Source organism: Saimiri boliviensis, chromosome 7, assembly GCF_048565385.1.
Source record: "Saimiri boliviensis isolate mSaiBol1 chromosome 7, mSaiBol1.pri, whole genome shotgun sequence".
Lineage (NCBI taxonomy): Eukaryota > Metazoa > Chordata > Mammalia > Primates > Cebidae > Saimiri > Saimiri boliviensis.
Window position 1 is genome coordinate 24,598,575 of NC_133455.1, and position 20,561 is coordinate 24,619,135.

The 20,561-nt window shown below is 43.9% G+C and overlaps 1 protein-coding gene across 1 annotated transcript in view; it reads left to right on the forward strand.

Moving 5' to 3' along the window:
* The window catches only part of CORO1C (coronin 1C), a 90,437-nt gene extending 76,199 nt beyond the window's left edge, over nt 1-14,238 (forward strand). The window contains exons 5-11 of the mRNA XM_039471765.2: nt 1,722-1,903; nt 3,403-3,522; nt 4,675-4,779; nt 6,719-6,864; nt 9,978-10,035; nt 10,148-10,393; nt 11,826-14,238. Of these exons, the coding sequence (XP_039327699.1) occupies nt 1,722-1,903; nt 3,403-3,522; nt 4,675-4,779; nt 6,719-6,864; nt 9,978-10,035; nt 10,148-10,393; nt 11,826-11,945 (977 nt within the window). The 3' untranslated portion in view covers nt 11,946-14,238. The remainder of the gene's footprint in view (nt 1-1,721; nt 1,904-3,402; nt 3,523-4,674; nt 4,780-6,718; nt 6,865-9,977; nt 10,036-10,147; nt 10,394-11,825) is intronic.
* Nucleotides 14,239-20,561: the final 6,323 nt, after the last annotated feature.

Consider the following 20,561-nt stretch of genomic DNA (forward strand, 5'->3'; position numbering starts at 1 on the left):
GTTCAGTTTTTAACTGGAAATACAGAATGTTTATGATTCATAGTGAGTTAAACAAAAAATTATAGTGCCAAATACCTATGGAAACTATTTTTCAAAAAAGATGTCGTGTAGGATATTGTTTTTTATAATCACCATTGACTATACTTGGGGATCATTTTTAGTGTTTTACTCAGAACCTCAGTCTGATTAAGGAGAGGAAAAACACTCCAGAGCTGGAATTCCATCATGGAAAATTTCCTGCTACCTTTCTTATCAAGGCTCAACATAGGGCAGCAGCAATAGATTGGTTGTCATTCTTCTTTTTACATGTGAAGGAGAATGGGTGATTGTCATGTTCTGCATATTTTTAGAGTATGTGATCCAGCTGCTGGGGCTGAAGTTACTTGTTTGCCTATGAGGAAGAAGGCACAGGAAGGTTCAATTGTCCTTCTCAGAGTTTAGCTTCAACTTTTCGTACTGCTGTGTAGTTTTTTATACAGTTTCCTACCTTTTTTTTTTTGAGATGGAGTTTCACCCTTGTTGCCCGGGCTGGGGTGCAATGGCATGATCTTGGCTCACTGCAACCTCCACCTCCTGGGTTCAAGTGACTCTTTTGCCTTAGCCTCCCAAGTAGCTGGGACTACAGGCATGCATCACCATGCTTGGCTAATTTTGTATTTTTAGTAGAGATGGGGTTTCTCAGTGTTGGTCAGGCTGGTCTCAAACTCCCGACCTCAGATGATCCACCTGCCTTGGCCTCCCAAAGTGCTGGGGTTACAGGTGTGAGCCACTGTGCCTGGCCAGTTTCCTGTTTCTAACCCTTATATAATTTAAGTATCCTGGGTATTAGTGGCTATTTTTTCCTAAATGATTTCAAAATTGCTTTATTGGCAAGAATCCACCTCTAGGATGTCCTTCCTTTATTTTTCTTTATCCTTGAACTGATATCCTAGGAGCAACACATGCTGCCTCTTTTTAAAGGGACCTGGAGGCTTGGGGCAGACTCTTGAAAGAAGGAAGGAAGGAGTTGATGAGCTGAGGTGGTGGCTGAGTTGACATTGTGGGCCTCTTTGAGAATCTGTTTCTGAATCCATGTACCTACTTGATTATAGTTTGGGCTTCTCACCATGATAAGAGCAGTCTTGACCTATTTTTCTCTTCTTTTAAAGATACAGATCTGTTGTGAGCAAACAGGCTCTACTTCTGGCTTTTCTCTTCCACTGTTGTACCATACTTTAATATATCAAAGCTGTGTCTTAGAGCTTCACTGATTGGAATAACGCGCCACCCAGAGTTTTTGTTGAGTGCCCTAAACAGTTACTTAAACCTTTTATTTTTAGTTTATTTGGCAGAGAAATAAGCTATATATGCTTGTTTTACTAGAAAAGGAAACTTGACGTCACTTGGGTCTACCAACCCAGTTAACTCTTTAAAGAAAATAGAGTTCTGTTTTGGTGTGGTTCTTTGTTTTTTGTTTGGTTGATTGTTTCATATGAACCCAAACTTAACAAGCTGTGTTTTACTTTAACACTTTTATTTCTTTTAGGCAAACCTTTTTCTTTGTCATTTCAGTGTTTAACTCTCAGTAAGTAGGGCCTCTTGACAATCAGCAGCATCTTTTCTCTCCTTCTTCCTCTTGCTCTCCTCTCCCTCCCCTCTCCTTTCTTCTCACTATCTGTAGTTTTTGGAGAGTGTTGTATAGGTGTTTCTAATCTGCTCTCTGGTGGTTTTGCCTGTTTTAGGTTGTGATAATGCCATTATCATCTGGAATGTGGGGACAGGGGAAGCCCTTCTAAACTTGGACGATATGCATTCAGACATGATTTACAATGTGAGCTGGAACCGGAATGGCAGTCTGATCTGCACAGCTTCCAAAGACAAGAAAGTGAGAGTCATCGATCCCAGGAAACAAGAGATTGTTGCTGTGAGTATTCCTAGGATGAAAACTAAGGTAGTTGGAGCACTTGAGTGTGTGTGAGCTTTCTGCTTTTTAAGGCAGGCAGCAGTACTGGTCAGTGGTCTCGTGTTACATGCAGACACCAAGTGTGAATAAGAGAAGGCTTATAGGCTTCTGACTGTCTCCCCAGTTGTGCTTCTCTCCAGACTTGTAAATTTTCCAGGTTTTTCTCAAGTCTCTCACTTTGTGGCTTTATTTCACCAAGAAATAGTTTGTATCAGTTCACTAGAGTCCTTAAGAGTTTATAAGTCTTAATCAGTTAAACCAATTGGCTGCATTCCTGATTTTGGAGCTTAGTATTGAATATTGATGAATAAGTTTCTTGCCCTTTTCCCAAAACAACTGTTAAAGATGCAACAGGTGGCCGGGTGTGGTGGCTCACGGCTGTAATCCCAGCACTTTGGGAGGCCAATATGGGCGGATCATTTGAGCTTGAGACCAGGAGTTTGAGACCAACCTGGCCAACGTGGTGAAACTCTGTCTCTACTAAAAATACAAAAAAAAAAAAAAAAAGAAAGAAAAAAAAAAAAGAAAGAGCCAGGTGTGGTGGTGTATGCTTGTAATTCCAGCTACTCAGGAGGCTGAGGCATGAGAATTGCTTGAACCTGGGAGGCAGAGGTTGTAGTGAGCTGAGATCGAGATCACAGATCATACACACCACTGCACTCCAGCCTGGGGACAGAGTGAGACCCTATCTCCGGAAAAAAAAAAAAAAAAAAAAAAAAGACGGAACAGGTTCTCTCATCAGCTCAGTGTCTTAGTTTCTGCCACCCAAACTGGACCTCAACACACCCTGTCAAAAGATGGACATTTGGGTCTTTAGTCAAGGTTGAAACTACAGGTAGTGAATCTGAGAAGGCCTCACTTGCCACACTCTGAGGCCCTTCCTGAGATGTGGTTGTCCTTTGGCAGCATTTCTTTTCAAAAGTTGGGCAATGATAGTGGCTGGTGCTTATGGAGCCCTGAGGACTTGCCCAGCCCTGCGCCAAGTGTTTTCTCCACCCCAGATCTTCCAAGGGTTGTCCTAGTGCACTCATTAAACTAGCGAGGTCAAGGAAGGGGTTAACTAGACAAGGCTTCTTTTTGCCCTATAATATTGGTATAAATGGTAGGGCATGTCTAATCTCCTTATATTAGTATCATTTTGAGAAACAGACATTTGGCAGAGTCCTTTCATGTGTTTTATTTTTGCAGAGCATGGACTTGGGTTGGCAGCAGGATATGGTGGAGAGAGTGAGGCTTTTGAGTCAAATCCTGGCACTCTTGCTACCTCACTGAGGGGCCTTGTCCAGATCACATAGTATCTGTTTCCTTATCTGGGGAAGGGGGATAGTTCACACTGGCCTCCCTCCCACACCCAGGTGAACATGAATGGCAGTGGGTGAGGCTGGATCAATGCCGGAGTTTCCCCACTCACCTTGTCTCCTTGTAGTTTAATGTGTGGCATGTGCCTTTTTGCTCTCCAGGAGAAGGAGAAAGCACATGAAGGAGCAAGACCCATGCGAGCCATCTTCCTGGCCGATGGCAATGTCTTCACCACTGGTTTCAGCCGCATGAGCGAGCGGCAGCTGGCTCTCTGGAATCCGGTATGCCTTCCCCAGCCTTTCCTCTTGCTTTCATTTGAGCTTTCTCTCTGTTCTGAGCAGGTCTTCCAGTGGGTAAGCAGATGATGGGATTCTTAGTGTAGTTTTCTAAGTGCCTGCTAGTCTTAAATTGGATGTGAAGCTCTTATCCTCATTGGAGACTTAACTGGTAAATGTGTTTCAAAGACATACTCTTGATACTCCTGAAGAGGCTGTTGTATATTTTTTTAAGAAGAATGTATGAAGAATCTAGTGTTTTGGATCTGGGAAATAAGTTCATATATCATAAAGAATATTATCAATTGTCTAAATCAAAATGGTCATGCTTAGAAAAATGTTCATAATTAGCTTAAGTGGGGAAAAATACAACATGGTATCATCTCAATCTCTGTGTACGTGTGTCGGAAGGAAATAGATCAAAATGATAATCGTTTCTGCCACTCACTGGGCTGTAGGATTTTGGAATATGAAATGATTTTTATGTTGTTTGTTGTATCTTTCAACTTTTAAAAATCACAGATATTTGTTTTATAATTTAAAAATTCCTTTAAAAAAGAAAAGAGACTGGGTGCTGTGGCTCATGCCTGTAATCTGAGCACTTTGGGAGGCTGAGGCAGCCGGATCACTTGAGGCCTGGAGTTTGAGACCAGCCTGGTCAACATGGTGAAACTCTGTATCTACTAAAAATACAAAAACTAGCCGGCCATGGTGGTGCGCGGCTTTAATCCCAGCTACTCAGGAGTCTGAGGCAGGAAAATCTCTTGAATCTGAAAGGTGGAGGTTGCAGTGAGCCGAGATCACACCACTGCACTCCAGCCTGGGCAACAGAAGGAGACTCAATCTCAAAAACAAAAACAAGAACAAAAACAAAAAACAGTCACAAAGGAGAAGGGCTGTGTAATCATTGTCATGAAATAACACTGATGTATGCATGCATGCATTATGTTGTCAAATCAGTGAAATTTTTAGTGAGTTGGATCTCATTTAGCATCCCTGATGCTGTTTACATGTATGAGTATTGCGTGTGCATAGTTCAGACTTCTATTATTCTAGGAAAATGGCTCACTTAATTGGGATAGAAGAATGTATAAGATTATAAAAATGTATTTTTTAAAAAATGTATGTACACACACATATGTATCATTTTCCCCCCAGAAAAATATGCAGGAACCAATCGCTCTTCATGAGATGGACACTAGCAATGGGGTGTTGCTGCCTTTCTATGACCCTGACACCAGCATCATTTACTTATGTGGAAAGGTAAACAATAATTTTGATGTTTGATGTTAAATCCTGTAAGTGGAAACATTTATCCTTCAGTGATTTAGAGGATGGGCAATGTGTTGTGTCTGTTTAATTTTTCTAATTTCTGTGTGTATGTTATAAGCTAAGGACAGATAATTTGGCATTTTTAGGTCTTGAGACTGGACTGTGTGTAGCTTGCCAGTAGTGCAGTGCCAACACGCCATGTTCCATACTTTCGACTGAAGCAGGGGTCGGGTTGGGGTGCTGGGGAAAATGCTCCAATCAGGGCACTCTTGTGAAGAAAAGAAGACACACTGGTGTTTCTTCTTCACCTAGCAGTGCTACCTGATTGGTGATTTTAGATTTATCTGTGCTTGTGTCGGGGATGGGTAACCAGCTGGCCACATCTAATGCTGAAATTTGTTGGATAACCCTAGATGAGCACGTGTATACTTAGTACCACACACCATGGACTTGTTAAGAGAATAGTGTTTTGTGGATGCAAACTTTTGAGGGCCTCAAAGGCTCTCTGGAGGGTTCTTGTTCCTGGGGTTCAGAGCTAGGACCCTGGGCTTGAAGATATGAGTCCTGACTAAAGCTCAGGGGTGATAGCAGTTATAGGGAGACTCCTCACTGAACTCCAAAAACCTTCCTCCTGCCTTATGAACCCAGCATGCCTACACTGTGGGTAGCTTTATTATTTCATTTTTGTAGGTGGGAACCTTATAATTCCTTATTTTTTTGTAGGCTCAATTTCCCTTAGAACTTTTTGTGGTTGAAATAAACAAATTAATAGCCGTAGAGCTGTTGATATACTCCCTAGACCTGTTAGATAGCCCTTCACTGGGTGGTAAAGCTGGTGATGTTTGCTTTTCATAGCTGATTGAGCATGCTGCAGACCTGCTTTACATTTTTATAATAGGTCAGTTTCTTAGAAACGGTGATCTTGTCTGTTTCCTTGAAAGCCATTTTACTGCAGATGTTAACAGGTGTTAAGCACATTTACCTTGCCGTTGTTGCCCTTGACTGAACTAAAACAAACAAAATGATCAGTTACTCAGATATTAGTAGCACAAGATGGAAAATTCTTTTGGGTATGCAGAAAATGATTAGTAAGGGTTTAGCTTCTTTTCCATTGCTTTAGATATCTCAATCATTGAGACAAATGGAAATCATGAGAACTAGGAGCACTGATGAGGCATGATACCACCTAGCTTTTTTTGTCTTCTTTTTTCTTACATATATGTATATCTCCTCTCTGCCAGACAAGATTGCCTTCATTGTTCAAGTTGGTGTAACTGTGTGACAATTATTTGTACTTAGACTAACATATGCTTCAGCACTCAAAAATATCTGACCATTCTAAGCAAGAAAGTAGTGGAATTGTACACATGGCAATGATATGACACTTTCTGAGGATACTCACTAAAACTGAGTTTCTTCATTAGAAAAATCTCATTTTTTGTCATCATCTGAATGCCTGACATTGGTGCCCCTAGGTCTGTGAACAGCATTGCGCTATGCCAGTGAATGAATACTTAAATCAAGAAATCAAGAATTGCATTCTTGGCAATCCTCTCAGTCTTTGTTTGTTTGTTTGTTTTTTGAAGTTGAATTGCAATGTAGCTGTTTAGCAGAGGCATTAACATTTTTGCCCTAACTCTGGCCTGGTACCTAGGCTTAGCGGAGTAAAATTAGAGCCTTTGGTAGGAGGCTGAGGAGACCACTTAAAAGGCATGTTAACATTTGATAAGTGAGGGGTTACTTTATGAGGAAAAGAAACTGTCATATGCTTTATCAGTTTTATCATGTGCAAGCCTCTTTATGAAGAAACAAAGGTTAACTACTGAAGCGGGGTCCCAACTAATGCTGGTTTTATAGAGGAGAGAGATGCCTGCATAATCCAGATGTTTCAGTAACAATCAGATACAAACTCGTCTCTGATTTCTTACAGGGTGACAGCAGTATTCGCTATTTTGAGATCACGGATGAATCCCCGTATGTCCACTACCTCAACACATTCAGCAGCAAGGAGCCTCAGAGAGGGATGGGTTACATGCCCAAAAGGGGACTTGATGTGAACAAATGTGAGATTGCCAGGTAAAAAATCGAGATTGTCAGTATTCTAGGTTGGTGTAACTGTGCGACAATTATTTGTACTCAGACTAGCGTATACTTCAGATCTCAAAATCTCACTTTTTTTTTTTTTTTTTTTTTTTTTTTTTGGAGATGGAGTCTGTTGCCCAGGCAGGAGTGCAGTGGTGCGATCTCAGCTCACTGCAACCTCCGCCTCCCTGGTTCAAGTGATTATCTGGCCTTAGCCTTCCAAGTAGCTGAGATTATAGGCACCCAGCACCACACCCAGCAAATCTCACTTTTTATCATCATCTGAATGCCTGCTGGTACCAGAGAATATAGCTACAAGAAATTCTATGAAGCCCAAGTCTTTCTATACTTGCGTGTACTGTGGAATTAATACTTCGTTTTCTGCCCATACAACTGAAGTGTAGCAATTAAGTGGCATACTGGAGTATATTGCACAGCTCCTGAAATAGTGAAACATGCATCTTTAATCTTCAAGCTGAGGCCATGGTCAGTGTTCTCTGGTGGGCAAGTAGGGGAGAGCCTGGCTTGGGGATGGAAACGAGGTGGTTTTCTTACTCTATGAGTGGAAGAACCAGGGTCAAGACTGTATTTGGTGCCCCACTGGTCCTAAACTAGAGAAAGCAAAGATCCTACAATGGGGTGGTAGCTTGATTTAGGAAATTCAGCTGTGATACAATTTCTTCCTCTGTACTACTTCTGATTTTTAAAAAATTCATATTCTGTGATGTCAGTGGGCTTCCTAAGGGACAGGCTTTTGTCTCATGCTACTCAACAAAGATACCCTCTGAGACTTAGTGACCACTGGCCATTTCAAACAACAGAGTAATTAGCACTACTCATCACAGGTAAGGTCATACCACACATTTCTATAACACTGTGTTTATATGGACTTTTAAAAACCTTGCTGTTCTGATCTCACAGTTAAAGAATTAATACTTGCCGGGCGCAGTGGCTCAAGCCTGTAATCCCAGCACTTTGGGAGGCCGAGGCAGGTGGATCACGAGGTCAAGAGATCGAGACCATCCTGGTCAACATGGTGAAACCCCGTCTCTACTAAAAATACAAAAAGTTAGCTGGGCATGGTGGCGCGTGCCTGTAATCCCAGCTACTCAGGAGGCTGAGACGGGAGAATTGCCTGAACCCAGGAGGCGGAGGTTGCGGTGAGCCGAGATCGCGCCATTGCACTCCAGCCGGGGTAACAAAAGTGAAATTCCGTCTCAAAAAAAAAAAAAAAGAATTAATACTTATGACTTTCAAAATACAAGTAAAAGAATTTTTATGTAAGTCCTTTTTTTACATTAATCTCTACTAAAAATACAGAAATCAGCTCGGCTTGGTAGTGTGCGCCTGTAATCCCAGATACTTGGGAGGCTGAGGCAGTAGAATCACTTGAACCCGAGAGGTGGAGGTTGCAGTGAGCCAAGATCACGCTACTGCACTTCAGCCTGGGCGACAAAGTGAGACTCTATCTCAAAAAACAAACAAACAAAAAACCCAAAACTCTCTGTTGGATTTTTTTTTCCTAAGAGTTGGAATAATGAAGGAAAGCTGTTAAAGATAATTGAAAATTGTGGTTTAAACCAAACTAATCAAAATGTGGTTCAGAACAGGCTGAATTGAACTTATGATTACATCCAGTATTTTGGAACACATTTGTTGTCATCTAAAAGTTCAACAGACTGTAAACACAGTTGTTAAGAATGTCTCCTGTTTCTGAAGTGTTTCTTGAGCATTTATTATATGCCAGGTACTATGCTAGATATGCTACATGCTACCTTTTTCCCTTCTCATAATAATTCTATGTGGTAGATGTTACTTTAATCCCCATTTTATGGATGAAGAACTTGAAGCTTGGTGAGGTAGTCATACTCTCACGGGTTTTAGTAGTAGAGCTGGAAGTCAAAGCCAGGTCAGCCTTTTTAATCATTATACTAACTGCAGAATTTTCATTAAATCAGCCTTTAAAAATGTTTTTGGGCCAGGAGTGGTGGCTTACCCTCTAATCCCAACACTTTGGGAGGCCAGGGTGGGAGGATCCCTTGAGCCTGGGAGTTCAAGAGCAGTATGGGCAATCTAGTGAGACCCTGTCTCTACAAAACATTAAAAAGTTAGCAAGGCGTGGTAGTCTGTACCTGTAGTCTCAGTTATTGCAGAGGCCGAGGTGGGAGGATTTGCTTGAGCTCAGGAGGTCAAGGCCTCAGTGAGCTTGTGCCGCTGCACTCCAGCCTGAGTGATAAGAGCAAGACCCTGTCTTAAAAAAAAAAAAAAAAAAAAAGTTTTTTGTTTATCTGGGACTCCTTTGGTTTTTGGTTGAAATAGTAAACAGGCACATTTGACACAACTTTCTTTTTAAAGAGGATGATGATTTTACAAACACCTTTACCACCACCCTGAGCTCTACTCAGCTTTTGTTCCCCTGGGCATTAGAGCAGTGTATCTGCCAGGCTGTCTTCACTGGACTCCTGCCTACTTTCAAATGCCAAAGGCTGCAGGTTTTACAGAAGACATGAATTTCACTGGTTTTGCATATTTGATGTGTCAGTGTCTTCTCTGACTTAAACTCTTAAAATTCAGAAAACATTTCCCCAGTAGCATTTATACCTACCCTTAACTCCCCCCTTGCACACCAGCCATTTGATCTGGTGATCTGGCCAGAATACTCACTAAGGCTACCTCTCTTGCCAGGAGCTTTAGAGAGAATTTTTTATTGTTTCTTGTCTTGACTGAAAAAGAAAATTGTCTTGTTCTCTCCTGTATGTTGACATGGTAATTTTTTCACAAGTGAGTCAGTTTTAGGGTTTCTATTATTTCCATCACAGTTTATCTGCCCCCCAGATAATTGGCATTTTCCATCATAATACCTAGACCTCTATTCATGGTTCTTGTCTCCAATTTTTCATTTCCTAGCATTGTGACTCTTGGCTTCCGTTCTCTCATCTGTCAACCCAGAACACTAAGTTCTGCCTATTCCCAGGGTGGATCAGATGTGGGGATGGGTAAAGAAACACTTGACATTTCAGACAGCATTGTAGAAAAGTCATTATTAATCCTGTTACTCAGCCTCATATTTCACTTAATACAACTTTGCCTTTATTTCCCCTCTGAAGGTTCTTCAAACTTCATGAGAGAAAGTGTGAACCTATTATCATGACTGTTCCCAGGAAGGTGAGTGCCTAGTTTTCTAAACAATCCATGTTTTAAACAAATGTAAAAATAAAATTCAAAAATTCCAGGCCTTTCTTCTTCCTTACCCATGGGTGCCACATGTCTCTTGTAGTCTGACCTTTTCCAAGATGACCTGTATCCTGACACAGCGGGGCCAGAAGCTGCGCTGGAGGCAGAAGAGTGGTTCGAGGGCAAGAATGCAGACCCAATCCTCATCTCCTTGAAGCACGGGTACATTCCAGGCAAAAACAGGGATCTCAAGGTGGTCAAGAAGAACATTCTGGATAGCAAGCCTACTGCAAACAAGAAGTGTGACCTGATCAGCGTCCCCAAGAAAACCACAGACACTGCCAGTGTGGTGAGGACCCCTAGAGTGCGGGAATCCTGGTTCAGGCTTTATCCTCTGTAAAGTGCTTATGGTCCAGGGCGTTGGCGAGGACTGTCTCAGCTGGGTGCATGGGGGTTTTCAGTAAATGAAAAGTGGGAGAAGGTCCTAGGTCATGTGATGGTGGTCGTTTGTGGCCACACTTGCCTCTTTTAATGGAGTTAAAGCTCCTTTAGCCCCATTAAAGGAGGCAAGTGTGGCCACAAACCATCATGACTGGGATAGGTGTTAGTCTCCTACCACTTCTGAGTGTGAACAGGAGCCTCTTGGGTTTTTCCTGTCTTTTGCCAAACTAGTTTAATCGTTTCCTGTTTTGGGTAGAAATAAAATATCATGGGAGTGTGGGGTCATAGGCACCAGGAAGAGGAGGTCCCTGGAAGGAGGGAGTGCCAAGTGTTCAGATGTAGCTGAGTGGCTATGACAGAAGGATCTGGCTGTGTGGGGATGATGGCAACAAGGGGGATTTAGATAAGAGCTGTTTGGGTTGGGCAATGGGAATCGAGCCTGCTCTTGACTCACTGCGGCCACTGGAGAGTGCTGCTATTGCCAGGAGAGCAAGTCCTATGGAAGAGAGGGGGAGTGGGCACACAGGGCAAGGGTTTCACTCCTAAGAAGGAGCCTCCCTCACAGATGGCAGGAGCTCTGTAGCTTCTGGGAGAATCGCCCCTTGCTCTGGTCAGATAGAAGTTACTCTTGATGGAATGATTGGGGTGGTCAGGATGTAGGGCAGCCTTGAAGGAGCTATAGTCCAGAAAGTGCAGAGTTGGAGACTCAATGGTTGATCAATAAATTTATTGAATGAAAATGACAGGCCCTACAAATAGTTTCCAGAAGCCCTGCCAACATTCTCCTGGCCCTGGGCTCTGATACTGCTCTCTGGCTGTGTGGCATTGGCTAGAGCGCCCCGATGGCCCACTAGCACCACATAGCTGATGCCTGGGGTCCAGGGTGGATCGGTGAGTTTGAGCTAGTCCCCCCATTCCTGGGGCTGAGTTTCTTCATATGTAAAATGAAAGGACTGAAGAAGACTGTCTCTAATTTCCCTTCCAAGATCTACCATTCTGTGACATCGTATGCAGTCCAGTTAAGTAAGAATACTGTGTTTTGTCCTGTAGTCTAATTGTGACCCAGGAGACCCTTTGTCTGAGTAAATGCACAGGCCTCAGGATCAGAAGTGGCACTGTGACACACTGTTGTTTTGCTACAGGGTTTCAGGTGGATTGGCCAGTGCTCGTTGCGTTCAAAGCCCCAGGTGCAGTAGGGCTTTGACTTCTCTTTTCAGCTTGGTGACTGTGACTTGCTGTTTGCAAAACAGAAAATTACATTTTATATCTTACAAGTTTTGAACTGTGTCGAACTTTGTTTACTGCATTTTAGTCACTACCTCCTTTGTTTGTTTTCTTAGCAAAATGAAGCCAAGTTGGATGAGATTTTAAAAGAGATCAAATCTATAAAAGACACAATCTGCAATCAAGATGAGCGTATTTCCAAGTTAGAACAGCAGATGGCGAAGATAGCAGCCTGAAGTTCCCACCCACCCCTACAAAAAATGGGAGCAAGAACTTGTGCTTGGGAGCTAGCTGGTTGTTGGTGCGGTCCTAGGGAGGGCGGAAGGGAGGCACTGCCATTTGGAGACATTCCATTTCAGATTTGTCAACCAGCGATAGGCCACATTCCAGTAAGAACTCAGTTTGTCTCCTGAATTAACAAAACGTGATTTAAAAGCTGACCTTTTTATCAGAAAGCTTTTTTGATGTTTTAAGTGTTACGTGACTTGTTGAACTTTTAAAAAAGTGCTACTTTTAAAATCCCAGACATTCTGAATTTTAGGAAACAAACTAATTCTGATTGTGTCATGCCCAATTACCCCCCCCCCCTCTTTTTTAATGTATAGGGACCAATGCCACATTGCTTTTTATATTTCTTTCTTTTTTAATGTTGCCAAAACCAAAAGTAGCTGTTTTCCTTTGTATTTTGCTACTTTGCAGTATTTGTGTGTTTTTTTTTTCCTTAATTTGAAAGGGACAGCACCGTGTATGTTTATAAACTAAATGAAGATAAGATATTATTTTGTATAAACATTCATCTGAGAACAATCAGAGCAGTAGCCACATGGTGCTGACTCCTTTGTAGCACAAAGGTCTTGATGACTGTACAACAGGAAGACTTGAAAAATCACGTGGATTCATAGTACCACCCTTCTCATTTCATGGAGTCTTCTGATCAAAAAAGTTCTTATCGCATTTCTTCCTTTCCTTTCTCTTTTCTAGAAATTGAGTGTTTGTACCAGAATGGAATTTTGCTTCTCAGTTATCCTGTGCTTCAGATGATTATAATCTAACCCAAACTAGCATGTGTTTCTGCAGTTTGTTACACACCTAGGATCTACTGCATTCATCACTTTAAACATCATGTTTCAGGTTTTGGTCAATACTTGACAAGGGTGCCTGGGACAGGAAGACATGTGTACTGCTGAGTGTTCCTTCTTGCCCTTTTCAGCAGCTTGCCCAGCTCTTGAGTGCGGTGGTGGGGACTAAAAATGAGGGCATGTGGAGGGGGGTATTTGTGCTGGGTGATCCTGTTTCCCCGTGCTGTCCCCATGCTCTTCCCATGCTGTGTTGGAAGAGGAAGTGGCTCCCCCTCTACCAACAAAGCTCCTGCTCTACCCTCTTCCTCACATGTGCTGCAACCTCTCAGGGCTCCCCTAGCCATTCCTTCTTTCCTTCCTGCCTTTTAGCTCTAACCACATTAAGCTAAGACGAGGCCAGAGGGTGCGATTGAATTGAATATTGAGACTGAGGAGAACGATCGAGGGTGAAGCAGAAACAGGAACGCAGACCTCTGCTGTAGCTTTAATGCGAACAAACGCGTCCCTCTGCACAACTAACCTGCTCTGCCTCTCCACCTCGCACTAAGGCTGTGTCAAAGCACAGACCCTCCCCAGACCGGAGGGGGTCAGAGACTGAGCTCTGGTCACCTGTTCATTCCTCGGTTAGCTAGAACTTTGCCCCATTTCCAATTTCTCATATTGCATGCTTTGGAAACAAGGTTTAAGAAGCCTGTGTTTTGGAAGGGCAGTCTGTGATTGAACGTGAAATGTGTAGTGCCATTGGGACCACGAAGGGAACTCTTGCACATGCTTGTGCTGGTGTGGGCATGGGCCTGGCAGGAAACGTCTGTATACAGGAAGCCAGGGTGAGGGCAGAGCGTGGTGATGGCTGAACTTGGAGTAATGTCCGTTTAGAAAAGGTACCGTGTTCTTATCCAGCCAATATTGAGAATGCTGTCTCCACAATTTCAGGGCATCTGAATGTTTGATGTGGTTTCATGTGTGTGTATTTGTGTGTTTCATATTGAAGTGGATCGTGAGATGTAAAGAAAACAATCATGACAATGACTTATATTCAAACCTGTGTTTGTTTCCTTATCATCATAATCTGCTGAGAACCTTTGTGTCTGAGCTTCAGAAATGTTTGAAGGTTCTGATATCGAATTAATGAAGTAAACAAAGTTGTTGTTGATGGTGAAACACTGTAGAGTATGTGGTTCCAAGAGAAGGGGAGGGCGAGGGAAAGTGCCCCTGATCTTAGTTTGTAGCTTATGACTTATTTAATGAATGAATGCCCAGACAGGCTCAGAGTAGGCACCCTAAACATTGTGGATTGTTTTCCTCTTTTGTCTTTTTTTTTTTTTTTTTTAAGCCACGACATCCCAGAAGAGGACAGTGAAATACTCCTAAGTCGGCTCTTATAGAGTGGCCAGTGTTCTGTCAAAACACTTGCTTCCATTTTCAGAGATAAAAATCATTGATTACAAAATGTGTTTGTGTTTATTTCACACCCTGGCTGTCTGTGAGGCAGCCCCCACCTCTCTGCCTGACATAGCTTCTCTGACTGCTGGACGAGCATGGGCATAGTCCTCTTTGGGGTAAGTACCGGGGAAGCGCATATGGGTGGCTCAGCTCAAGTGCAAGGGAGTCAAGGTGAGATCTCCAAGCCAGTCAAGCCCTGTGTTCTGGCTTCCAACAGACCTGGGCATTGGGATCCTACCTCAGACCGTTGCCAGCGGTATGTTCTGGAGTGGGGTTCCTAATCCTTTTGAGTCCCTTTTCTTGAAAGGAGGATGATAATTCCATGTAGTTCAGATGAGAAGAATACCTGTCTGGCCACACAAATAGCCCTCGCTGCATGGCTGCCACTGTTACTGGTAGACTGGGAGTTGATTTCCTGACAGGGCCTTTGAAAGCACCTTTTCTTCAGTAGAAGCAAAATTCTCTTGGCTCAGCTGTAACTTCTATTCCAGCAGGTTTCCAGGGTCAGTTGAATTGCAGGGCTTTCCTTTTGCACTATGACATTGTCTTGTGACATTTCAGTGATTGTAGCAAAGAATTTCCCACTTTGCTTTTTCTGAATGTTTGTGAATATGATGAAGAGGCAGCATGAAGCTCCCCTTCCTCAAATGCCTTAAAGTTGCTTTAGTCTGTGAGAAGAATGGCAGCCATGTTCTTGGTTCACTGGCTGCAGGAAGTAGAAGTTGGCAGGGCTCTGCATAGACCCGAGGTGCCAATGATCAGCCAGGAGGCGCGTGGTGGTCTGTTTATGACTGACTGTGTTCTCACTCGGGCCACCTCGATTCTTTGCCAGTAGACCTGAAGGTCAGCATGCCTGCCCCAGACAGCAAGCCAGACCCCGTCTGGGGGGAACTTCCATTTTTTTTTAAGGTCACTTCCCTTGCTGTACTTGGTATTCTGCATTCAGAAAAACTCTTTGTTGGCTCTTAAGAATCTGTTAACTCTAAGTGGCCCCTTCTCTTTCTGCTGGCACATTAAATATTCTGGTGTTGGCACTGAGTCATGGATGTGAGTCATCACCAAGTGTATACCTTTCCTGCTTCAGACGGGCAACCCTTGATGTCCAGGCTGGACAGTGCCCTTTGTGCTCTTTTGTTTGTTAAAAACAAGTCCCTTGCCAAAGAATGTAGGGGTGGCAGTCCTTTTCTGCGAGAAGCGGGTGTGTGCAGGGTGAACAGCCTTTCCAGAGGGCAGTCTGGCAAGTGTGTCAAAAGTCTTAAATGTTTTCTTAAGACCCAAGGTTCTCACCTCTGGGAATTTGTCCCAGAGAACTAGTGGGAGGTATATTCAGGAATTAGTAGAGTAAAAATCACCTCTGCAGAAGGGGATCAGTTAAGTTACTTGTCACATTCATATGTTATAATACTGTTTAGTTATTTAAAGTCATTTAAAAAGAGTATTGAATAGGAAATATTAAAAAAAATAGTAAAACAGAGTCAATTCCAACTTGGGTTTAAAAAAGATACCTACCTAGGTTGAAGCATGAAAGTATATTATTTCTGGTGCTGGATGTCACTACCAACTTTTATCTGTGTATCCCAAGTGCCCCACAGTGAACTGCATTGCTGATGTCAGCAGAAAAAGTAAAACTGTGCTTACAAAGAAATTCTCACCAGCTCTCCATCCCATAGAGTCACTCTGCAGTAAACAATGTTAGTTGGCTTATCCATTCAGAAGCTAGATGGGGAAGAAAGTGAAGTCCATTGGATCTCATAAGAGCATTCAGGATCAGAACTTCTAATGAGAAGTCTAGGCTTCCTAATACAGATATGTAAAACCACCCAGAACATATGGCTTGTGACAAACTTGTTAAAGGATATATGCATATACAATGTATATTTATGTGTAGAATACCAGAAATGTTGTTATTGCTATAGAGAGGTAAAGTTGTGTGTAATTTCTATTTAATCCTATTTTTCTGAATTTATAAATTTCCTATAAATGTATTTATTCCCAGAAAGGCATTATTAAAATGAATGTATTAGTGATAAGTTAGTAATTATTAAGATAAGCATAAATCAGTGATGATGTTTGAAATGGTGCAGCAACATTTGGTTGGCTGTGGGGGCAGCAGGGACACCAATATACATTCTTAATGGAGTCCACGGGTAAAATAAACCTTTTCTTTTTCTATTTAGAAGAAAGTAAGTCCCTTAGAATCTACACTTCAGATTAGAGAAAAAAATGTAAGCTCTAAAGCAGTGGAATACATCACAAAGGAAAAGACAGATTGGCTATATAAAAAATTACATAAGACTTTAATATGGCAGAAAATAAAGGTCATAGGAACTGGGAAATAGGTTTTCTTCCAACACAGTAAGGGCTAAGTATACTTTGATATGCTGAATCTCAGCTGCAGCTGCTGCCTCTGTTTGAAACATGAAGTGTGAAATGTTAAGTCCCAGGCAGCTGATGTGCAGATGGCAGCAGTCCTCCTCCCTTCTGCGAGAACCGAGTTCACTAGCAAATGACATCCTCAGCTTCGAACTGTGGGGTGTGGGATGGGGGTGTGTTCGCTAGGTGATACTGGCCACGGTGTGCCAGGTGAAAGCTCCCCTGTGGGGAGTGTCAGGAGGGCTGTGTGTGGGAGATGGGAATGCACATACCAAGATCCTTGAGGATAAGGTGGCTGCTGAGTTGGTTGGATTGGCTGAAATCTGGAGGAAGGCGAGTTTAGAGAGGCAGATGGCATCCTTCAAATTCATTGTAGTTGGAGTTTAATGCATGTGAACGAAAATGGGTAAGAGGGCATATTTTATGAGCCTGGGTTGAGTGAGGGGAAGATACAGAGTGAGGCACACGGCTCCCTGACAGGCTTCATGGTGAGGGCCTGGAACACAGTGTCAGGGCCATTGCCCAGGGAGCCTGTGGTCAGAAGTCGGAGGAGGAAGTTATTCCACTTCAGGACTCAACTTGGAAGGCAAGTAGATGGGTCTCTTCTGCTGTCAGAAAAAAATCTGCACACTTGAGCTTGGACACTCACCACTGGATGCTTAGTTTTGTTCTTTGAATAGCTTCCTCACACTGATCTCAAAGAGTAAGTGGACTTTTGGACTTCGTGGTTGGTTTGGAGCAGAACTGGGGAGAAGTGGCTCACACAAAGGCCCGTAGGCAGTTGTAGGGGTAGAGAAAGATTTGGGCTGCCTGAGAGGAGGAGTCATCTGTGTCTCAACAGGAAAGAGCAGGGAGCGGGCCTGGTTACAGTGGAAAGGGATCTCACGGGGTGCCTGGGCCCCCAAAATGCTGCAGAATGCGGGCAGGGGGCTGGTTACAAGCTTGTCCAGGCTCATCTCCACTGGGTGCCTCTCAGGCCCCCAGCAGCAGGGCTCCCTTCCCTACAGCCCTGTGCCTTCTCATCACCCATTTCCTAATCTCTCCACCACTAGGTAGAGTTAGATTTGTCTTGGCATTCACTGAGTGAGAGCTTGTAATTACAGTGTGAGTGTCATGGGGCTGGAGAGAACTGTAGTGCAGCAAGTGACCCCTGGCCCAGCCAGGAGAGGTTCTCAGGCTAGTGCTTAGTGCCCTGAGGGAGTTCAGCAACAAGATCCAAGCTTGGGGGCTCTAGTGATGAAGTCAGAACTGGGAAGTGCCCCATATGTGACAGGGAGCCATTGCAGGTTCATTTCCATGCGGAGATGCTATTTGGGTTGTTGAAGTTGTAATAACACCTCATGGCAAACAAAATCTTGGGCTGCTTATCAGCATCCCCACCTACAGCTTGCCAAATGCAAAATGAGTTGTTAACATCCTGAGCAGTGTCTTCAAGAGGCAGTGGTTCAGAATGCCTCATAAGCCACAAGGTGGAGATCCCATCTGAGCATCTGGCCACCTGCCAGATGCCTCCCCCTGTAGACACCAGACCAGTGTCCGAACAGCCTTGTAACTGGTTTCTCTACTTCCAGCTACCTGTTTCCTGTTTTACTTCTAGAATGATTTTTCTGTCAAGGTCTCTAAAAGTTGTTTACAGGAGGAAGTTCATGCTCTTCCACCTCTGAGCCTCCTTGATTCCCATTTCTCATATCCCACACCCAGGCTGCCAGCAACTCGTGTGGGCTCTGGTTTCACAGTGCGTCCATAGCCCAGCTACTTCTTACACCTCCACAGTGACTCCTCTAGTCCGTGCCCCCATTATTTCTGCATGGACAGAGCCTCTATATTAGCGTTCTGCAGAAGAAGAGAACCAATAGGGTCTGTGGAGGAAGAGAGAGAGAGGTCGGGATGTATTATAAGGAATTGGCTCACATGATTACCAAGGCTGCTAATTCCAAGATCTGCAGTCAGCAAACAGACCCAGGAGAGCTGAATTTTTCAGTTCAGATCAGAAAGCACCTAAAAACTCATGTCCCAGCTTGAAGACAGTCAGGTAGGAGGAATTCTTTCTTTTTTATTTTTATTTTTTGAGACAGAGTCTCACTGTGTCACCCAGGTTGGAGTGCAGTGGCGTGGTCTCGGCCCACTGCAGCCTCTGCCCCCACATTCAAGCAATACTCCTGCCTTAGCCTCCTAAGTAGCTGGGATGACAGGCATGTACCACAATGCCTGGCTAATTTTTGTATTTTTAGAGGAGACAGGGTTTCCCCATGTTGGCCAGGCTTGTCTCAATCTCCTGACCTCGGGCAATCCACCTGCCTTGGCCTCCCAAAATGCTGAGATTACAGGCATGAGCCACTGCACCTGACGAGGAATTCCTTCTTACTCTGCCTTTTTGTTCTGTTTAGGCCTTCAACTGAATGGATGCACCCACCCACACCAGGGAGAGCAACCTGCTCTCCTCAGCCCACAGATTCAAATGTTCATTTCATCCAGAAAACCCTCACAGATACACCCAGGGTAACGTGTGACCAGATATTTGGGCACCCCATTGCCCAACCAAGTTGACAGGGTTAACAATCACAGCTTCCTAACCCAGCTTCCCCCACCCACTTGAATCCGTTCTCAGAGCAGCAGCCATAGTCACCTTTGCGAGTATTAAGGCAGAGGAAGGCACACTAGGGCCCATGGGTTAACTCCAACCTGCTGGAAACTTCTGTGTAGCCCACAGCTAAGGATGGTTTTTAAATGGTTGGGGGTGGGGATGGGGGTGGGAACAAAAGTGACAAGTAAAAATTATAGGAAATTCAAATTTCAGTGTCTATCAAAGTTTACTGGAACACACTGGCCTTGTCTGGCTGCTTTTGCTCTATACTTGAAGAGTTGAGTAGCTGCAACAGAGACTGGATGGCCACAAGACCTAAAATACTTATTGTATAACCCTTTAAGAAAAAGCTCGTTGACCCCCTTCAAACTCTCCATGGTTTCGCATTCTACTCAGGATAAAAGCTAAATCCTCGCCACTGGCTTAGGAGGCCCTGCGTTGCCTGCCCTGCTGCCCCTGACCCTCTCCTGATGTTCTCTGGTGTTCAGGAGGCCTCCTACCTCTGAGCTTCACATGTGCTGTTCTCTTGGGAGGGCCCATCCTTTCTCCACCTCGTGTCTGCACTTCTCAGCACTTCACCTGATCCCCATACATAAGTAGTGCCCGTAGCACCATAGTACTACTGATAGCTGGTCTGTCATCTCATTGGAGTTTTGATTGTCTTCCCTGAATTGAATATTAGCCTCCTGAGGACAGGCACTGGTTTCCTTCTCCAGGATCCCAAGAATCTGGCATGATGTGTCAATCAGTACTTACTGAATGACTGAATAGTTGAAAATATAGGCGTTATCTGGGATGGGGGCACCTATTGCATTATCTGCCCAGCAGTACTTTGCTCACAGAATAAGACTGTTCCGGATCACGGTCAACTCCAGGTAACTTATGAGCCCCTTGGAACCATCATCAGTGGCATCAGATCTGGGTTTTCCTTTATGGGGGCTTGGGAGTTGGGGAAGCCAGGGAGCATGCAGGCAGAGCAGGTATGCAGTGACGGAAGGGCTTCTGTGTCCCTGGAGCTCCCCAAGTCCATGCCTAAGGTCCAGCTGCATTTTTGATCTTAAATTTCATGAAATATCCCAGGATCCCTATTGCCAGGTCCCTGGCCACCTCACACAACACCAAGATCTCTTCCCTAAAGACCCCCTTCTCAAGGGGTCTTTGAGGCCAGGTGATTGAGGATGTCTGCCAGAGACGTGGATTCCTTCAGCCGCTACCCTCTGGGGAAGAATCACGGAGTCTGGAGTACATTTCTAAGATTTGTTTGCCCTCTGGCCTTCCAGGTCTGAGACCAGCAGCACTGGCCACTCCTGGCCCAAGCAGACCCAGTGAGATGGGGAGCCTCTGTTCTTCTCCACTCCGGAGTTATGGCTTGA